This window comes from Delphinapterus leucas, chromosome 2 (genome assembly GCF_059928025.1).
Source record: "Delphinapterus leucas isolate spDelLeu-1000000601 "Yukka" chromosome 2, BTC_Dleu_Yukka2, whole genome shotgun sequence".
Taxonomy (NCBI): domain Eukaryota; kingdom Metazoa; phylum Chordata; class Mammalia; order Artiodactyla; family Monodontidae; genus Delphinapterus; species Delphinapterus leucas.
The window spans coordinates 133,760,058-133,777,791 of record NC_143130.1 but is presented as its reverse complement, the minus strand read 5'-3'; the positions used below and the strand labels follow the sequence as shown (position 1 = coordinate 133,777,791).

The window sequence follows — 17,734 nt, the reverse complement described above, 5'->3', positions numbered from 1 at the left end:
AAAGATCCCGAATAGCCAAAGCAATCTTGAGAAACAAAAATGGAGTTGGAGGAATCAGGCTCCCTGACTTCAGACTATACCACAAAGCTACAGTAATGAAGACAGTATGGTGCTGGCACAAAAACAGAAATATAGATCAATGATACAGGATAGAATGCCCAGAGATAAACCCAGGCACATATGGGCACTTAATTTACGACAAAGGAGGCAAGAACATACAATGGAGAAAAGACAAACTCTTCAATAAGTGCTGGGAAAACTGGACAGCTACACATAAAAGAATGAAATTAGAACACTACTTAACACCATACACAAAAATAAACTCCAAATGGATTAAAGACTCAAATGTAAGACCAGACACTATAAAACTCTTAGAGGAAAAACACTCTTTGACATAAGATCTTTTTTCTCCCACCTCCTAGAGTAACAGAAATAAAAATAAATAAATAAACAAATAGGACTTAATTAAACTTAAAAGCTTTTGCACAGCCAAGGAAACCATAAACAAGACAAAAAAACCCACCCTCAGAATGGGAGAAAATATTTGCAAATGAAACAACAGACAAAGGATCATCTCCAAAATATACAAACAGCTCATGGAGCTCAATATCAAAAAAAACAATCCAGTTAAAAAATGGGCAGAAGACCTAAATTGACCTTTCACCAAGGAAGGCATACAGATGGCCAAGAGGCACATGAAAAGATGCTCAACATACTAATTAGTAGTGAAATGCAAATCAGAACTACAAAGAGGTATCACCTCATGCCGGTCAGAATGGTTATTATCAAAAAATCTAGAAACAATAAATGCTGGAAAAGGCGTGGTGAAAAGGGAACCCTTCTGCACTGTTGGTAGGAATGTAAATTAATACAACCACTATGGAAAACAGTATGGAGGTTCCTTAAAAAACTAAACATAGAACTACCATACAACCCAGCAATCCCACTACTGAGCATATACCCTGAGAAAACCATAATTCAAAAAGAGTCATGTACCACAGTGTTCATCGCAGCTCTATTTACAATAGCCAGGCCATGGAAGCAACCTAAGTGTCCATCGGCAGATGAATGGATAAAGAAGATGTGACACATATGTACAATGGAATATTACTCGGCCATAAAAAGGAACAAAATTGAGTTATTTGTAGTGAGGTGGATGGACCTAGAGTCTGTCATACAGAGTGAAGTAAGGAGAAAAACAAATACCCTATGCTAACGCATATATATGGAATCCCCCTCCCCCCCCAAAAAATGGTACTGATGAACCTAGTTGCAGGGCAGGAATAAAGAGGTAGACATAGAAAATGGACTTGTGGACATGGAATGGGAGGGCGAAGCTGGGACAAAGTGAGAGTAACATCGACATATATACACTACCGGATATAAGATAGTTGGCTGGTGGGAAGCAGCAACATAGCACAGGGAGATCAGCTCAGTGCTTTGCGATGACCTACAGGGGTGCGAGGGAGGCTCAAGAGGGAGGAGATATGGGGACATGTGTATGCATATGGCTGATTGGCTTTGTTGTGCAACAGAAATTGACACTGTAGTGTGAAGCCATTATACTCCAATAAGCATTAAATAAAAGAGTGGGATATAAAAAATAGTTCTCAACAAATGAGTTTTCTACATTAACATTTGTAAAATGTGCATTTTCCTTTTATTTAGGCACCTCTACTATGCTGCTTACTAGAGTAAACTGTGCAGATTGGTCTCATGTATGTGCCAAGCAAAATGTTACTGAATTTCCTGTTGTAAAGATGTACAAGGAAGGCGAGAACCCAGTATCTTATGCTGGTATGCTAGGAACTGAAGATCTCCTAAAATTTATCCAGCTGTAAGTATTCAGCTTCACCCTAAGACTTTTAAAATGTTAGGTCTATAAAACTTCTAATTCCCATACTTTGTTGACACACTTTGGATAGGTTAAGGAGGTATGAATTGCGATCACAGGGGAAACACTAATGAGCAGAGCCTATCTACTACATTCCATCACCTTTAGGGAGATAGAAATTTTGTTTAATGAGGCTGATTTTTTGTTTAGAATAGTATTTAATTGTCTTTATTTTGTCAGATGCTTGTCCTGTGGAATATGCTACGTTCAGTATATTTTATTTTTTACAAGCTGAAAAGTATCTTTAAAAATTAATTTTGAATATAGTTAAATATTCATCCAGCAACAGGATTTCATGCCCAGTGAATATTACGTCTGTCCAAGAAGCAGAAGAATATTTAAGTGGGAAATTACATAAAGACCTGGTCTCCTATTCTAGCGTGTCAGTACTGGGGCTGTTTAGTCCAACTATGACAACAGGTAAGTGGAATTGAACATTTAAATTATGTAATATATAGCTAAAGACTCGTTTACTAGGGTTTTTTTGGAAAGAATTAATATCTTTTTAAATTATAGAGAATTCAATTAGAGAATTTTGAAAATACAGAGAAGTTGGAAGAAAAAAAGTAAAAATCTGTAATTATTTAGAGTTGTTGAACTTTAATGTAATTCCTTCACTGTTTTTCTGTGTACCGATATATTGCATATTTATGTACATTTTAGTGTAATTGGGCTAGTACTATGTATTTAGGTTAGTATCTGCTGTTTTTATTTAACATTAAGTGGGTGCCTTTTTCAGGTGATTAATATTCTTCAAAAACATCATACCTGTATAATATTTGATTGGATGAATATACCATAATTTATTTAACTATTTGCCAACAAATAATATTTTTGTTTCCCTTTTTTCTTTTTGCTGTATGTAAAGAATATTTTCATTTATGAGTCTTTGTGTAGATTTTAGGATTCTCTATGTATAGTATCATGTCATCTGCAAACAGTGACAGCTTTACTTCTTCTTTTCCGATTTGGATTCCTTTTATTTCTTTTTCTTCTCTGATTGCTGTGGCTAAAACTTCCAAAACTATGTTGAATAATAGTGGTGAGAGTGGACAACCTTGTCTTGTTCCTGATCTTAGAGGAAATGGTTTCAGTTTTTCACCATTGAGAACGATGTTGGCTGTGGGTTTGTCATATATGGCCTTTATTATGTTGAGGTAAGTTCCCTCTATGCCTACTTTCTGCAGGGTTTTTATCATAAATAGGTGTTGAATTTTCTCAAAAGCTTTTTCTGCATCTATTGAGATAATCATATGGTTTTTCTGCTTCAATTTGTTAATATGGTGTATCACATTGATTGATTTGCGTATATTGAAGAATCCTTGCATTCCTGGGATTAACCGCACTTGATCGTGGTGTATGATCCTTTTAATGTGCTGTTGGATTCTGTTTGCTAGTACTTCGTTGAAGATTTTTTCATCTATGTTCATCAGTGGTATTGGCCTGTAATTTTCTTTCTTTTTGACATCTTTGTCTGGTTTGGTGGTGATGGTGGCCTCATAGAATGAGTTTGGGAGTGTTCCTCCCTCTGCTATATTTTGGAAGAGTTTGAGAAGTATAGGTGTTAGCTTTTCTCTAAATGTTTGATAGAATTCACCTGTGAAGCCATCTGGTCCTGGGCTTTTGTTTGTTGGAAGATTTTTAATCACAGTCTCAATTTCAGTGCTTGTGATTCGTCTGTTTATATTTTCTATTTCTTACTGGTTCGGTCTCGGAAGGTTGTGCTTTTTCTAAGAGTGTGTCAATTTCTTCCAGATTGTCCATTTTATTGGCATATAGTTGCTTGTAGTAATCTCTCATGATCCTTTGTATTTCTGCAGTGTCAGTTGTTACTTCTCCATTTTCACTTCTAATTCTATTGATTTGAGTCTTCTCCCTTTTTTTCTTCATGAGTCTGGCGAATGGTTTATCAATTTTGTTTATCTTCTCAGAGAACTAGCTTTTACTTTTATTGATCTTTGCTATTGTTTCCTTCTTTTTTTTGGTTTATTTCTGATCTGATCTTTATTATTTCTTTCCTTCTGCTAGCTTTGAGGTTTTTTTGTTCTTCTTTCTCTGATTGCTTTAGGTATAAGGTTAGGTTGTTTATTTGAGTTGTTTCTTGAGGTACGACTGTATTGCTTTATACTTTCCTCTTATAGAATTGATTTTGCTGCATCCCATAGGTTTTGGGTCATCGTTTTTTCACTGGCATTTGTTTCTAGGTATTTTTTTATTTCCTCTTTGATTTCTTCAGTAATCTCTTGGTTATTTAGTGTATCGTTTAGCCTCCATGTGTTTGTAATGTTTACAGATTTTTTCCTGTAATTGATATCTAGTCTCATAGCGTTGTGGTTGGAAAAGATACCTGATATGATTTCAGTTTTCTTAAGTTTACCAAGGCTGATTTCTGACCCAGATATGATCTATCCTGGAGAATGTTCCATGAGCACTTGAGAAGAAAGTGTATTCTGTTGTTTTTGGATGGAATGGCCTATAAATATCAATTAAGTCCATCTTGTTTAATGTATCACTTAAAGCTTGTGTTTCCTTATTTATTTTCAATTTGGATGATCTGTCCATTGGTGAAAGTGGGCTGTTAAAGTCCCCTAGTATGATTGTGTTAATGTCGCTTTCCCCTTTTATGGCTGTTAGCATTTGCCTTATGTATTGAGGTGCTCCTATGTTGGGTGCATGAATATTTACAATTGTTATATCTTCTTCTTGGATTGATCCCTTGATCGTTATGTAGTGTCCTTCTTTGTTTCTTGTAATAGTCTTTATTTTAAAGTCTATTTTGTCTGATATGAGAATTGCTACTCCAGCTTTCCTTTGGTATCCATTTGCATGGAATAGCTTTTTCCATCCTCTCACTTTCAGTCTGTATGTATCCCTAGGTCTGAAGTGGGTCTCTTGTAGACAGCATATATAGGGGTCTTGCTTTTGTATCCATTCAGCCAGTCTATGTCTTTTGGTTGGAGCATCTAATCCATTTACACTTAAGGTAATTATCAATATGTATGTTTCTATTCCCATTTTCTTCATTGTTTTGGGTTTGTTATTGTAGGTGTTTTCCTTCTCTTGTGTTTCCTGCCTAAACAAGTTCCTTTAGCATTTGTTGTAAAGCTGGTTTGGTGGTGCTGAATTCTGTTAGCTTTTGCTCGTCTGTAAAATTTTTAATTTCTCTGTCGAATCTGAATGAGATCCTTTCTGGGTAGAGTAATCGTGGTTTTAAGTTTTTCCCTTTCATCACTTTGAATTTGTCCTGCCATTCCCTTCTGGCTTGCAGAGTTTCTGCTGAAGGATCAGCTATTAACCTTATGGGGATTCCCTTGTATGTTAGTTGTTGTTTTTCCCTCGCTGATTTTAATATTTTTTCTTTGTATTTAGTTTTTGATAATTTGATTGATATGTGTCTTGGCGTGTTTCTCCTTGGATTTATCTTGTATGGGACTCTCTGCACTTCCTGGACTTGACTATTTCCTTTCCCATATTAAGGAAGTTTTCAACTATAATCTCTTCAAATATTTTCTCAGTCCCTTTCTTTTTCTCTTCTTCTTCTTGCACCCCTATAATTCGAATGTTGGTGCATTTAAAATTGTCCCAGAGGTCTCTGAGACTGTCCTCGATTCTTTTCATTCTTTATTGTGCTCTGCAGTAATTATTTCCACTATTTTATCTTCCAGGTCGCTTATCTGTTCTTCTGCCTCAGTTATTCTGCTGTTGATTCCTTCTAGAGAATTTTTAATTTCATTTATTGTGTTGTTCATCATTGTTTGCCCTTTAGTTCTTCTAGGTCCTTGTTCAACGTTTCTTGTATTTTTTCCATTCTATTTCCAAGACTTTGGATCACCTTTACTATCATTATTCTGAATTATTTTTCAGGCAGACTGCCTATTTCCTCTTCATTTGTTTGCCCTGGTGGGTTTTTACCTTGCTCCTTCATCTGCTGTATGTTTCTCTGTCTTCTCATTTTGCTTAACTTACTGTGTTTGGGGTCTCCTTTTCGCAGGCTGCAGATTTGTAGATCCCGTTGTTTTTGGTGTCTGTTCCCAGTGGCTAAGGTTGGTTCAGTCGGTTGTGTAGGCTTCCTGGGACTAGTGCATGCGTTTTGGTGGATGAGGCTGGATCTTGTCTTTCTGGTGGGCAGGTCCGCGTCTGGTGGTGTGTTTTGGGGTGTCTGTGACCTTATTATGATTTTAGGCAGCCTCTCTGCTAATGGGTGGGATTGTGTTCCTGTCTTGCTAGTTGTTTGGCATAGGGTCTCCAGCACTACAGCTTGCTGGTCGTTGAGTGGAACTGGGTGTTAGCATTGAGATGGAGATCTCTGGGAGAGCTTTTGCCATTTGATATTACGTGGAGCCAGGGGGTCTCTGATGGAACAGTGGTCTCTTGCCTCTCAGACTGTTCCCCAGACTCCCTTCGGGCTAGCTGTGGTGCAGTAGCCCCCTTCAGGCTGTGTTCATGAAGCCAGCCCCAGTCCTCCTACTGGGATCTGAACTCTGAAGCCTGAGCCTCTGCTCCTAGCCCCCACCCACCTTGGCGGATGAGCAGACAAGCCTTTCAGGCTGGTGAGTGCTGGTAGGCCCAATCCTCTGTGTGGAAGTCTCTCCACTTTGCCCTCTGCACCTGTATTGCTGTGCTCTCCTCCATGGCCCTGAAGCTTCCCACCAGCCCACCACTCGTCTCTGCCTGTGAAGGGGCTTCCTAGTGTGTGGAAACTTTTCCTCCTTCACAGCTCCCTCCCAGAGGTGCAGGTCCTGTCCCTATTTTTTTGTCTCTGTGTTTTCTGTTTTTCTTTTGCCCTGCCCAGGTACATGGGGAGTTTCTTGCCTTTTGGGAAATCTGAGGTCTTCTACCAGCATTCAGTATGTGTTCTGTAGGAGTTGTTCCACATGTACATGTATTTGTGATGTATTTGTGGGGAGGAAGGTGATCTCCATGTCTTACTCCTCTGCCATCTTGAAGGTCTCTCCCAAAACAATCTTGAGAAATAAAAACAGAGCTGGAGGAATCAGGCTCTCTGACTTCAAACTATACTACAAAGCTACAGTAATCAAGACAGTATGGTACTGGCACAAAAACAGAAATGTAGATCAATGGAACAGGATAGAAAGCCCTGAGATAAACCAATGCACATATGGTTACCTTATTTTTGATAAAGGGGGCAAGAGTGTACAGTGGAGAAAAGACAGCCTCTTCAATAAGTAGTGCTGGGAAAACTGGACAGCTACCTGTAAAAAATGGAATTAGAACACTCCCTAACACCATACACAAAAATAAACTCAAAATGGATTAAAAACCTAAATGTAAGGCCAGATACTCTAAAACTCTTAGAGGAAAACATAGGCAGAACACTCCGTGACATAAATCACAGCAAGATCCTTTTTGACCCACCTCCTAGAGAAATGGAAATAAAAACAAACATAAACAAATGGCACCTAATGAAACTTAAAAGCTTCTGCACAGCAAAGGAAACAAAAAAGATGAAAAGACAACCCTTATAATGGGAGAAAATATTTGCAAATGAAGCAACTGACACAGGATTAATCTCCAAAATATACACGCAACTCATGCAGCTCAATATCAAAAAAACAAACAACCCAATCCAAAACTGGGCAGCGGACCTAAATAGACATTTCTCCAAAGAAGATATACAGATTGCCAATGAACAGATGAAAGGATGTTCAACATCATTAATCATTAGAGAAATGCAAATCAAAACTACAATGAGGTATCACCTCACACCACTCAGAGTGGACATCATCAAAAAAATCTACAAACAATAAATGCTGGAGAGGGTGTGGAGAAAAGGGAACCCTCTTGAAGTGTTGGTGGGAATGTAAATTGATGCAGCCACTATGGAGAACAGTATGGAGGTTCCTTAAAAAACTAAAAATAGAACTACCATATGACCCAGCAATCCCACTACTTGGCATATACCAAGAAAACCATAATTCAAATAGTCATGTACCACAGTGTTCATTGCAGCACTATTTACAATAGCCAGGCCATGGAAGCAACCTAAGTGTCTGTTGACAGATGAATGGATAAAGAAGATGTGGCACATATATACAGTGGAATATTACTCAGCCATAAAAAGAAATGAAATTGAGTTATTTGTAGCGAGGTGGATGGTTCCAGAGTCTGTCATACAGAGTGAAGTAAGTCAGAAAGAGAGAAGCAAATACTGTATGCTAACACATATATATGGAATCTAAGGAAAAAAATGGTTCTGATGAACCTAGGGGCAGGACAGGAATAAGGACACAGCTGTAGAGAATGGTCTTGAGGACACGGGGAGGGGGAAGTGTAAACTGGGACAAAGTTAAGAGAGTAGCATTGACTACATACACTACCAAATGTAAAATAGATAGCTAGTGGGAAGCAGCTGCATTGCACAGGGAGATCAGCTCAGTGATTTGTGACCACCTAGAGGGGTGGGATAAGGAGGGTGGGAGGGAGATGCAAGAGTGAAGCAATATGGGGATATACGTATGCATATAGCTGATTCACTTTGTTATACAGCAGAGACCAACACAACATTGTAAAGCAATTATATTCCAATAAAGATGTTAAAAATTATTTTACTGAAGTATAGTTGATTTACAATGTTGTGTTAATTTCAGCTGTACAGCAGAGTGACTCAGTAATACATATATATTCTTTTTCATATTCTATTCCATTATGGTTTATCACAGGATATTGAATATAGTTCCCTGTGCTATACACTAGGACCTTATTGTTTATCCATCCTATATATAATAGTTTGTTCCTGTTAATCCCAAACTCCAAATCCTTCCCTCCCACACACTCCTCCCCCACTTGGCAACCACAAGTCTGTTCTCCATGTCTGTGAGTCTGTTTCTGTTTCGTAGATATGTTCATTTTTGTTGTATTTTAGATTCCATATATAAGTGATATCATATGGTATTTGTCTTTCACCTTCTGACTGACTTTGCTTAGTATGATAATCTCTAGGTCCATCCATGTTGCTACAAATGCATTTTTCTTTCTTTTTTATGGCTGAGTAGTATTCCAGTGTGTGTGTGTGTGTGTGTGTGTGTGTGTGTGTGTGTGAGTGTATCTATCTATCTCACTCCTTCTTCCTCCATTCATCCTTCATAGGACATTTAGGTTGTTTCCATGTCTTGGCTATCGTGAATAGTGCTGCTATGAACATAGGGGTGCTTGTATCTTTTCGAATTATAGTTATGTCTGGGTATATGCCCAGGAGTAGGATTGCTGGATCATATTGCAACTCTATTTTTAGTTTCTTGAGCAACCTCCATACTGTTTTCCATAATGGCTGCACCAATTTACATTCCCACCAACAGTCTAAGAGGGTTCCCTTTTCTCAACACCCTCTCCAACGTTTATTATTTTTAGACTTTTTAATGATGGCCATTCTGACTGGTGTGAGGTGGTACCTGACTGTAGTTTTGATTTGCATTTCTCTAATAATTAGCGATGATGAGCATCTTTTCATGTCCCTATTGGCCATCTGTATGTCTTCTTTGGAGAAGTGTCTATTTAGGTCTTCTGCCCATTTTTTGATTGGGTTTTTTGCTTTTTTTCTTATTGAGTTGTGTGAGCTGTTTGTATATTTTTGAAATTAAGCCCTTGTTGGTCACATCATTTGCAAATATTTTCTCCCAGTCTGTAGGTTGTCTTTTTTGTTTTGTTTATGGTTTCCTTTGCTGTATAGAAGCTTGTAAGTTTGATTAGGTCCCATTTGTTTATTTTTGCTTTCATTTCCATTGCCTTTGGAGACTGAACTAAGAAAATGAATTCATCTTATATTTAATTTCAAATTAATGCTTTTGCTTTCAGCTTTGATACAGCACTTACAGCAATTAGTTTTACTTTTTTTTTCATAGTATCATTGGCTATAGTGTTCTTTTAATATTACAATTTCTCTATTCTTAAACTCCTATTCTTTATATATATTTTTTCTGTCCTTCATAGGACTGTGTCTTTCAGTAAGTTTTAAAGAGTACACAGGGCATTTTTTCTGACCAGTGGTATTACTTAGAATGTTATTATCTTGGCTTTGGAGATGGATGGCCTCTCCAAAACCTGGGTAGCAAAACCCTTAGTGTTTTCCTCATCATGTCGACTGAAAAAAAGTGCATAACATGAGAGTTGTGAGTTAAGCTTTATTTGAGGCAAAATGAGGACTATCGCCTGGGAGACAGCATCTCAGATAGCTCTGAGGAACTGCTCCAAAGAGGTAGGGGGTAGTCAGTATCTACGTAACTGTGGTGAAGGGGATACATGCAGTCAAGCACATATTTTGGCAGAAGATTGCTGCTAGTCACAAGAAGGTTGTTGCTAGTCACGAGGAGCAGATGTCTCTGTTAATGATTTTAGTGCTGCTTTTCTAGATATGAGAAGATGTAAGAAACTAGGCCCATAAAATCTCCTGAAAATAGCTGGCTATCTGAAGGCCTGTTCTGCCAGTTTTTCCCAGAGCACAGAGTGTTTCATTACTAATCTCACCCTGAACTCCTTTCAGGGTGTGTTGAAGGTTGGTGACTGCAGTGGCTAGTGACCTCATCCTTGCAAAGACAGATGGCAAGTAACAATTTTTAGTTGGCAATCTTATGCTAACTCTTTCCATTTATGTAGCAAACTTCCCTCCTTCTTATTTTTCTTTTATTTAAGATGAATTTCAAATTCTGAATGAAATATCTTAAGGATATTTGTATGGGAGGAAGATCCCCAAAGTCTAGCATTATAATTGTATTTAGTAGATACTATTAAGTACTTATTAATTTGGCTTTCTACAAATTGCTGTCTAGTAATTTTCCCCTTCTACTTTGTCTTCAGAATTTTTAAAAATAAAAGCCAAAAGAACTCACTAGAAAGAAATAAAAGGAATGTTAATGTGTGCAATGTGGCTTACCATCTTAGAAGGCAAAATCCAGAGGGCATAACTTTTAAATTTGTATTCTCTCTATGAAAAATCATGAAGTAAATGACTCTGTGTTTTACTCTGTCTTTCCCTTTCTCATGTTTTTGCACCCACAGTTGACTTTGTTTTCTACCTACCTCAAGTGCCTAGTGTCCTGAAGTTCTTGCTTATTATTTACACTGGGCCTCCTTCCAAAAAGAATTAGTCTTCAGAAAATAAAAGCACAAATACAATAAAATCATTAAAACAAGTTAAGAGTTAAGCAATAAAAGTAGGGGATAATTATGTAGAATACCTAGAAACACTGCAGTTAATCCTAAAACTTAACCCTGAGCAATCTGGTAGCAAATAGAAACAGAAAGATGAAAATTTTGCCAATTTATAATCATTATACAATAAATGGAAAACTAGAAGTTAGAGTGCTGAGTCACCCATAGAGAAACTATTTCTCTGATTGTACATGCTTAGAGGAATTTTTCACATATGTATATATACGTGTATATTTTATTTAGAGATCAACATAAGGAACAGTGTACTTGATCATATTGCTGTACAAATGATGATAAAATTTACATGTAGTTATCTCTCAAAAGCATAATGTTAAGGTATATAAAGGTGGTCTGGTGTGCCAGAATGATGTAATCTGGATATGATGCTTTTTAATTATTTTACTGGATTGATTGTTTCTAAGCCTTTTAAGTCAGGTATTAGTTCCTCTTCCTTTTTGTTTTTGGATTTTGCAGACATTCATATGATAGTTGCTGGGTTTTCAACACTATTTTGAAAATCATTTTCAATTTTCATATAAAATATTATTTTCAACATAATTTTCAACATATTTAATGAGAAAACATATAACAATAAAAGGCTCTTATAATCCATTAACATTTTTATGTACATTTGGATTTTATTCATAAATGCTAACTATTAACATTTGCTGATCACTTATTTTGTATCAGATATTAATTTGTTGTTCATATAGATTCTAATGGTTTGAAGACTAATATGAGTTCTATGAGGGGTGAAATGTCTCTTTTATCCACTCGTGTTATCTTTCAGGCCCCTCTACTAGAAAGTTACTACTTTTTGCTTTTTAGTTAATATATATCTTGTAGGGATATAGTTTAAAACTCTGTAAATGTCCTGTTCCTCATTTTACTTTGGCACAGCAGTTTTAAAATTCACTGCCTGCAACAGGTATTACTATGATAGTTGCCAAGTGGGAGATTTCTAACTCCATTATTCCTTCTACCTTTATTAGTTGGCATACTACTCATTTGTTTGTTTATCAGTATGGATGGCTGAGTTGTTATTTTATCCAGTGGATTTTAATCAGTTACTGTCATTAGATTGCTCAGGCTACCCTAGATAGATTTGGTCAGTGGGAGCCTTTCACTCTATCATGTCCTTTTTTTTTTTTTCTTTTCCGTCCTGGGTACCTATGACCTTTTGACATGTCTCCATTATTTTCTGAAAACGTCCTTTTGTCACAAGATGTTCCCAGCCCCATTCCTAGAATCAGCCAGTTCTCCAAGGAGTCCAATTTCCTTTTAATGGGACACTGAATTTAGAAACCAAGATCTAGGGGTTAGGAATATTTTAGTAATGGCGGTGTTCTTGCCTCTTGACTCTTTTGCTGACAGAGCTAAAATATAGATGTATCTGTATGTGTATAAATATAACTGTGTAATAAAATGTGACAGTAGAAAAAAGCAGTATTGCTAAATTAATGTATTTATTTATTTTTAACATCTTTATTGGAGTATAATTGCTTTACAATGGTGTGTTAGTTTCTGCTTTATAAAAAAGTGAATCAGCTATACATATACATATATCCCCATGTCTCTTCCCTCTTGTGTCTCCCTCCCTCCGACCCTTCCTATCCCACCCCTCTGGGTGGTCACAAAGCACGGAGCTGATCTCCCTGTGCTATGCGGCTGCTTCCCACCAGCTATCGGTTGTACATTTGGTAGTGTATATATGTCCATGCCCCTCGCTCACTTGGTCCTAGCTTACCCTTCCCCCTCCCCATGTCCTCAAGTCCATTCTCTAGTAGGTCTGCATCTTTATTCCCATCTTGCCCCTAGGTTCTTCGTGACCACTTTTTTTTTTTTTTAGATTCCATATATATGTGTTAGCATATGGTATTTGTTTTTCTCTTTCTGACTTACTTCACTCTGTATGACAGACTCTAGATCCATCCACCTCACTACAAATAACTCAATTTCGTTTCTTTTTATGGCTGAGTAATATTCCATTGTATGTATGTGCCATCTGTTGATGGACACTTAGGTTGCTCCCATGTCCTGGCTATTGTAAATAGAGCTGCAATGAAAATTGTGGTACATGACTCTTTTTGAATTATGGTTTTCTCAGGGTATAAACCCAGATATGGGATTGCTGGGTTGAATGGTAGTTCTATTTTTAGTTTTTTAAGGAACCCCCGTACTGTTCTCCATAGAGGCTGTATCAATTTACATTCCCACCAACAGTGCAAGGGGGTTCCCTTTTCTCCACACCCTCTCCAGCATTTATTGTTTGTAGATTTTTTGATGATGGCCATTCTGACTGGTGTGAGATGATATCTCATTGTAGTTTTAATTTGCATTTCTCTAATGATTAATGATGTTGAGCATTCTTTCATGTGTTTGTTGGCAATCTGTATATCTTCTTTGGAGAAATCTATTTAGGTCTTCTGCCCATTTTTGGATTGGGTTGTTTGTTTTTTTTAATATTGAGCTGCATGAGCTGCTTGTAAATTTTGGAGATGAATCCTCTGTCAGTTGCTTCATTTGCAAATGTTTTCTCCCATTCTGAGGGTTGTCTTTTGGTCTTGTTTATGGTTTCCTTTGCTGTGCAAAAGCTTTTAATTTTCATTAGGTCCCATTTGTTTATTTTTGTTTTTATTTCCATTTCTCTAGGAGGTGGGTCAAAAAAGATCTTGCTGTGATTTATGTCACAGAGTGTTCTGCCTATGTTTTCCTCTAAGAGTTTTATAGTGTCTGGCCTTACATTTAGGTCTTTAATCCATTTTGAGTTTATTTTTGTGTATGGTGTTAGGGAATGTTCTAATTTCATTCTTTTACATGTAGCTGTCCAGTTTTCCCAGCACCATTTATTGAAGAGGCTGTCTTTTCTCCATTGTATATTCTTGCCTTCTTTATCAAAAATAAGGTAACCGTACGTCTGTGGGTTTATCTCTAGGCTTTCTATCAGTTCCATTAATCTATATTTCTGTTTTTGTGCCAGTACCATCCTGCCTTGATTACTGTAGCTTTGTAGTATAGTCTGAAGTCAGGGAGCCTGATTCCTACAGCTCCGTTTTCTTTCTCAATATCGCTTTGGCTATTTGGGGTCTTTTGTGTTTCCATACAAATTGTGAAATTTTTTATTCTTGTTCTGTGAAAAATGCCAGTGGTAGTTTGATGGGGATTGCATTGAATCTGTAGATTGCTTTGTATAGTATAGTCATTTTCACAATGTTCGTTCTTCCAATCCAAGAACATGCTATATCTCTCCATCTGTTTGTATCATCTTTAATGTCTTTCATCAGTGTCTTATAGTTTTCTGCCTACAGGTCTTTTGTCTCCTTAGGTAGGTTTATTCTTAGGTATTTTATTCTTTCTGTTGCAGTGGTAAATGGGAGTGTTTCCTTAATTTCACTTTCAGATTTTTCATGATTAGTGTATAGGAATGCCAGAGACTTCTGTGCATTAATTTTGTATCCTGCTACGTTACCAAATTTGTTGATTAGCTCTAGTCGTTTTCTGGTAGCATCTTCAGGATTCTTTATGTGTAGTATCATGTCATCTGCAAACAGTGACAGCTTCACTTGTTCTTTTCTGATTTGGATTCCTTTTATTTCTTTTTCTTCTCTGATTGCTGTAGCTAAAACTTCCAAAACAATGTTGAATAATAGTGGTGACAGTGGGCAACCTTGTCTTGTTCCTGATCTTACTGGAAATGTTTTCAGTTTTTCACCATTGAAGACGATGTTGGCTGTGGGTTTGTCATATATGGCCTTTATTATGTTGAGGTAAGTTCCTTCTGTGCCTACTTTCTGGAGGATTTTTATCATAAATGGGTGTTGAATTTTGTTGAAAGCTTTTTCTGCATCTATTGAGATGATCATATGGTTTTTATTCTTCAATTTGTTAATATGGTGTATCCCATTGATTGATTTGCATATATTGAAAATCCTTTCATTCCTGGGATAAACCCCACTTGATCATGGTGTATAATCATCTTAATGTGCTGTTGGATTCTGTTTGCTAGTATTTTGTTGAGGATTTTTTCATCTGTGTTCATCAGTGATATTGACCTGTAGTTTTCTTTTGTTGTGACATCCTTGTTTATTTTTGGGATCAGGGTGATGGTGGCCTCGTAGAATGAGTTTGGGAGTGTTCCTCCCTCTGCTATATTTTGGAAGAGTTTGAGAAGGATAGGTGTTAACTTTTCTCTAAATGTTTTATAGAATTCACGTGTGAAGCCATCGGGTCCTGGGCTTTTGTTTGTTGGAAGGTTTTTAATCACAGTTTCAACTTCAGTGCTTGTGATTGTTCTGTTTATATTTTCTATTTCGTACTGGCTCATTCTCGGAAGGTTGTGCTTTTCTAAGAATTTGTCCATTTCTTCCAGTTTGTCCATTTTACTGGCATATAGTTGCTTGTAGTAATCTCTCATGATTCTTTGTATTTCTGCAGTGTCAGTTGTTACTTCTCCTTTTTCATTTCTAATTGTATTGCTTTGAGTCCTCTCCCTCTTTTTCTTGATGAGTTTGGCTAATGGTTTATCAATTTTGTTTATTTTCTCAACAAACCAGCTTTTAGTTTTATTGATCATTACCATTGTTTTCTTTGTTTTTATTTCATTTATTTCTGCTCTGATCTTTATGATTTCTTTCCTTCTGCTAACTGGGTTTTGTTTGTTCTTCTTTCTCTAGTTTCTTTAGGTGTAAGGTTAGATTGTTTATTTGAGATTTTTCTTGTTGCTTGAGGTAGGCTTGTATAGCTATAAACTTCCCTCTTATAACTGCTTTTGCTGCATTCCATAGGTTTTGGGTCATCGTGTTTTCATTGTCATTTGTTTCTAGGTATTTTTTTGATTTCCTCTTTGATTTCTTCAGTGATCTCTAGGTTATTTAGTAGTGTATTTTTCAGCCTCCATGTGTTTGTATTTTTTACAGATTTTTTCCTCTAATTGATATCTAGTTTCATAGCATTGTGATCGGAAAAGATACTTGATATAATTTCAATTTTCTTAAATTTACCAAGGCTTGATTTGTGACCCAAGATATGGTCTATCCTGCAGAATGTTCCATAAGCACTTGAGAAGAAAGTGTATTCTGTTGTTTTTGGATGGAATGTTCTATAAATATCAATTAAGTCCATCTTGTTTAATGTATCATTTAAAGCTTGTGTTTCCTTATTTATTTTCATTTTGGATGATCTGTCCATTGGTGAAAGTGGGCTGTTAAAGTCCCCTAGTATGACTGTGTTAATGTCGCTTTCCCCTTTTATGGCTGTTAGCATTTGCCTTATGTATTGAGGTGCTCCTATGTTGGGTGCATAAATATTTACAATTGTTATATCTTCTTCTTGGATTGATCCCTTGATTGTTATGTAGTGTCCTTCTTTGTCTCTTGTAATAGTCTTTATTTTAAAGTCTGTTTTGTCTGATATGAGAATTGCTACTCCAGCTTTCCTTTGGCATCCATTTGCATGGAATGTCTTTTTCCATCCCCTCACTTTCAGTCTGTATGTGTCCCTAGGTCTGAAGTGGGTCTTTTGGAGACAACATATATATGGGTCTTTTTTTGGTATACATTCAGCCCGTCTATGTCTTTTGGTTGGAGCATTTAATCCATTTACATTTAAGGTAATTATCGATATGTATGTTCCTGTTACCATTTTCTTCATTGTTTTGGGTTTGTTTTTGTAGGTCTTTTCCTTCTCTTGTGTTTCCTGCCTAAACAAGTTCCTTTAGCATTTGTTGTAAAGCTGGTTTGGTGGTGGTGAATTCTCTTAGCTTTTGCTAGTCTGTAACGGTTTGAATTTCTCTGTCGAATCTGAATGAGATCCTTGCTGGGCAGAGTAATCTTGGTTGTAGGTTTTTCCCTTTCATCACTTTGAATATGTCCTGCCATTCCCTTCTGGCTTGCAGAGTTTCTGCTGAAGGATCAGCTATTAACCTTATGGGGATTCCCTTGTATGTTAGTTGTTGTTTTTCCCTTGCTGCTTTTAATATTTTTTCTTTGTATTTAGTTATTGATAATTTGATTGATATGTGTCTTGGCATGTTTCTCCTTGGATTTATCTTGTATGGGACTCTCTGCACTTCCTGGACTTGATTAACTATTTCCTTTCCCATATTAGGGAAGTTTTCAAGTATAATGTCTTCAAATATTTTCTCAGCCCCTTTCTTTTTCTCTTCTGCCTCTTCTGGCACCCCTATAATTCGAATGTTGGTGCATTTAATATTGTCCCAGAGGTCTCTGAGACTGTCCTCAACTCTTATCATTCTTTATTGTGCTTTGCAGTAATTATTTCCACTATTTTATCTTCCAGGTCAATTATCTGTTTTTCTGCTTCAGTTATTCTTCTGTTGATTCCTTCTAGAGAATTTTTAATTTCACTTATTGTGTTGTTCATCACTGTTTGTTTGCTCTTTAGTTCTTCTAGGTCCTTGTTAAACGTTTCTTATATTTTCTCCATTCTATTTCCAGGATTTTGGATCATCTTTACTATCATTATTCTGCATTCTTTTTCAGGTAGACTGCCTATTTCCTCTTCATTTGTTTGCCCTGGTGGGTTTTTACCTTGCTCCTTCATCTGCTGTGTATTTCTCTGTCTTTTCATTTTGCGTAACTTACTGTGTTTGGGGTCTCCTTTTTGCAGGCTGCAGCTTCGTAGATCCTGTTGTTTTTGGTGTCTGCTCCCAGTGAC

At 36.8% G+C, this 17,734-nt stretch overlaps 1 protein-coding gene across 1 annotated transcript in view; it reads left to right on the top strand.

The window, feature by feature from the left end:
* Positions 1-17,734, top strand: part of TXNDC16 (thioredoxin domain containing 16) — a 126,805-nt gene that overhangs the window by 75,763 nt on the left and 33,308 nt on the right. Inside the window, exons 14-15 of the mRNA XM_089907707.1 lie at positions 1,669-1,837; positions 2,178-2,314. Coding sequence (XP_089763833.1) covers positions 1,669-1,837; positions 2,178-2,314 — 306 coding nt within the window. The remainder of the gene's footprint in view (positions 1-1,668; positions 1,838-2,177; positions 2,315-17,734) is intronic.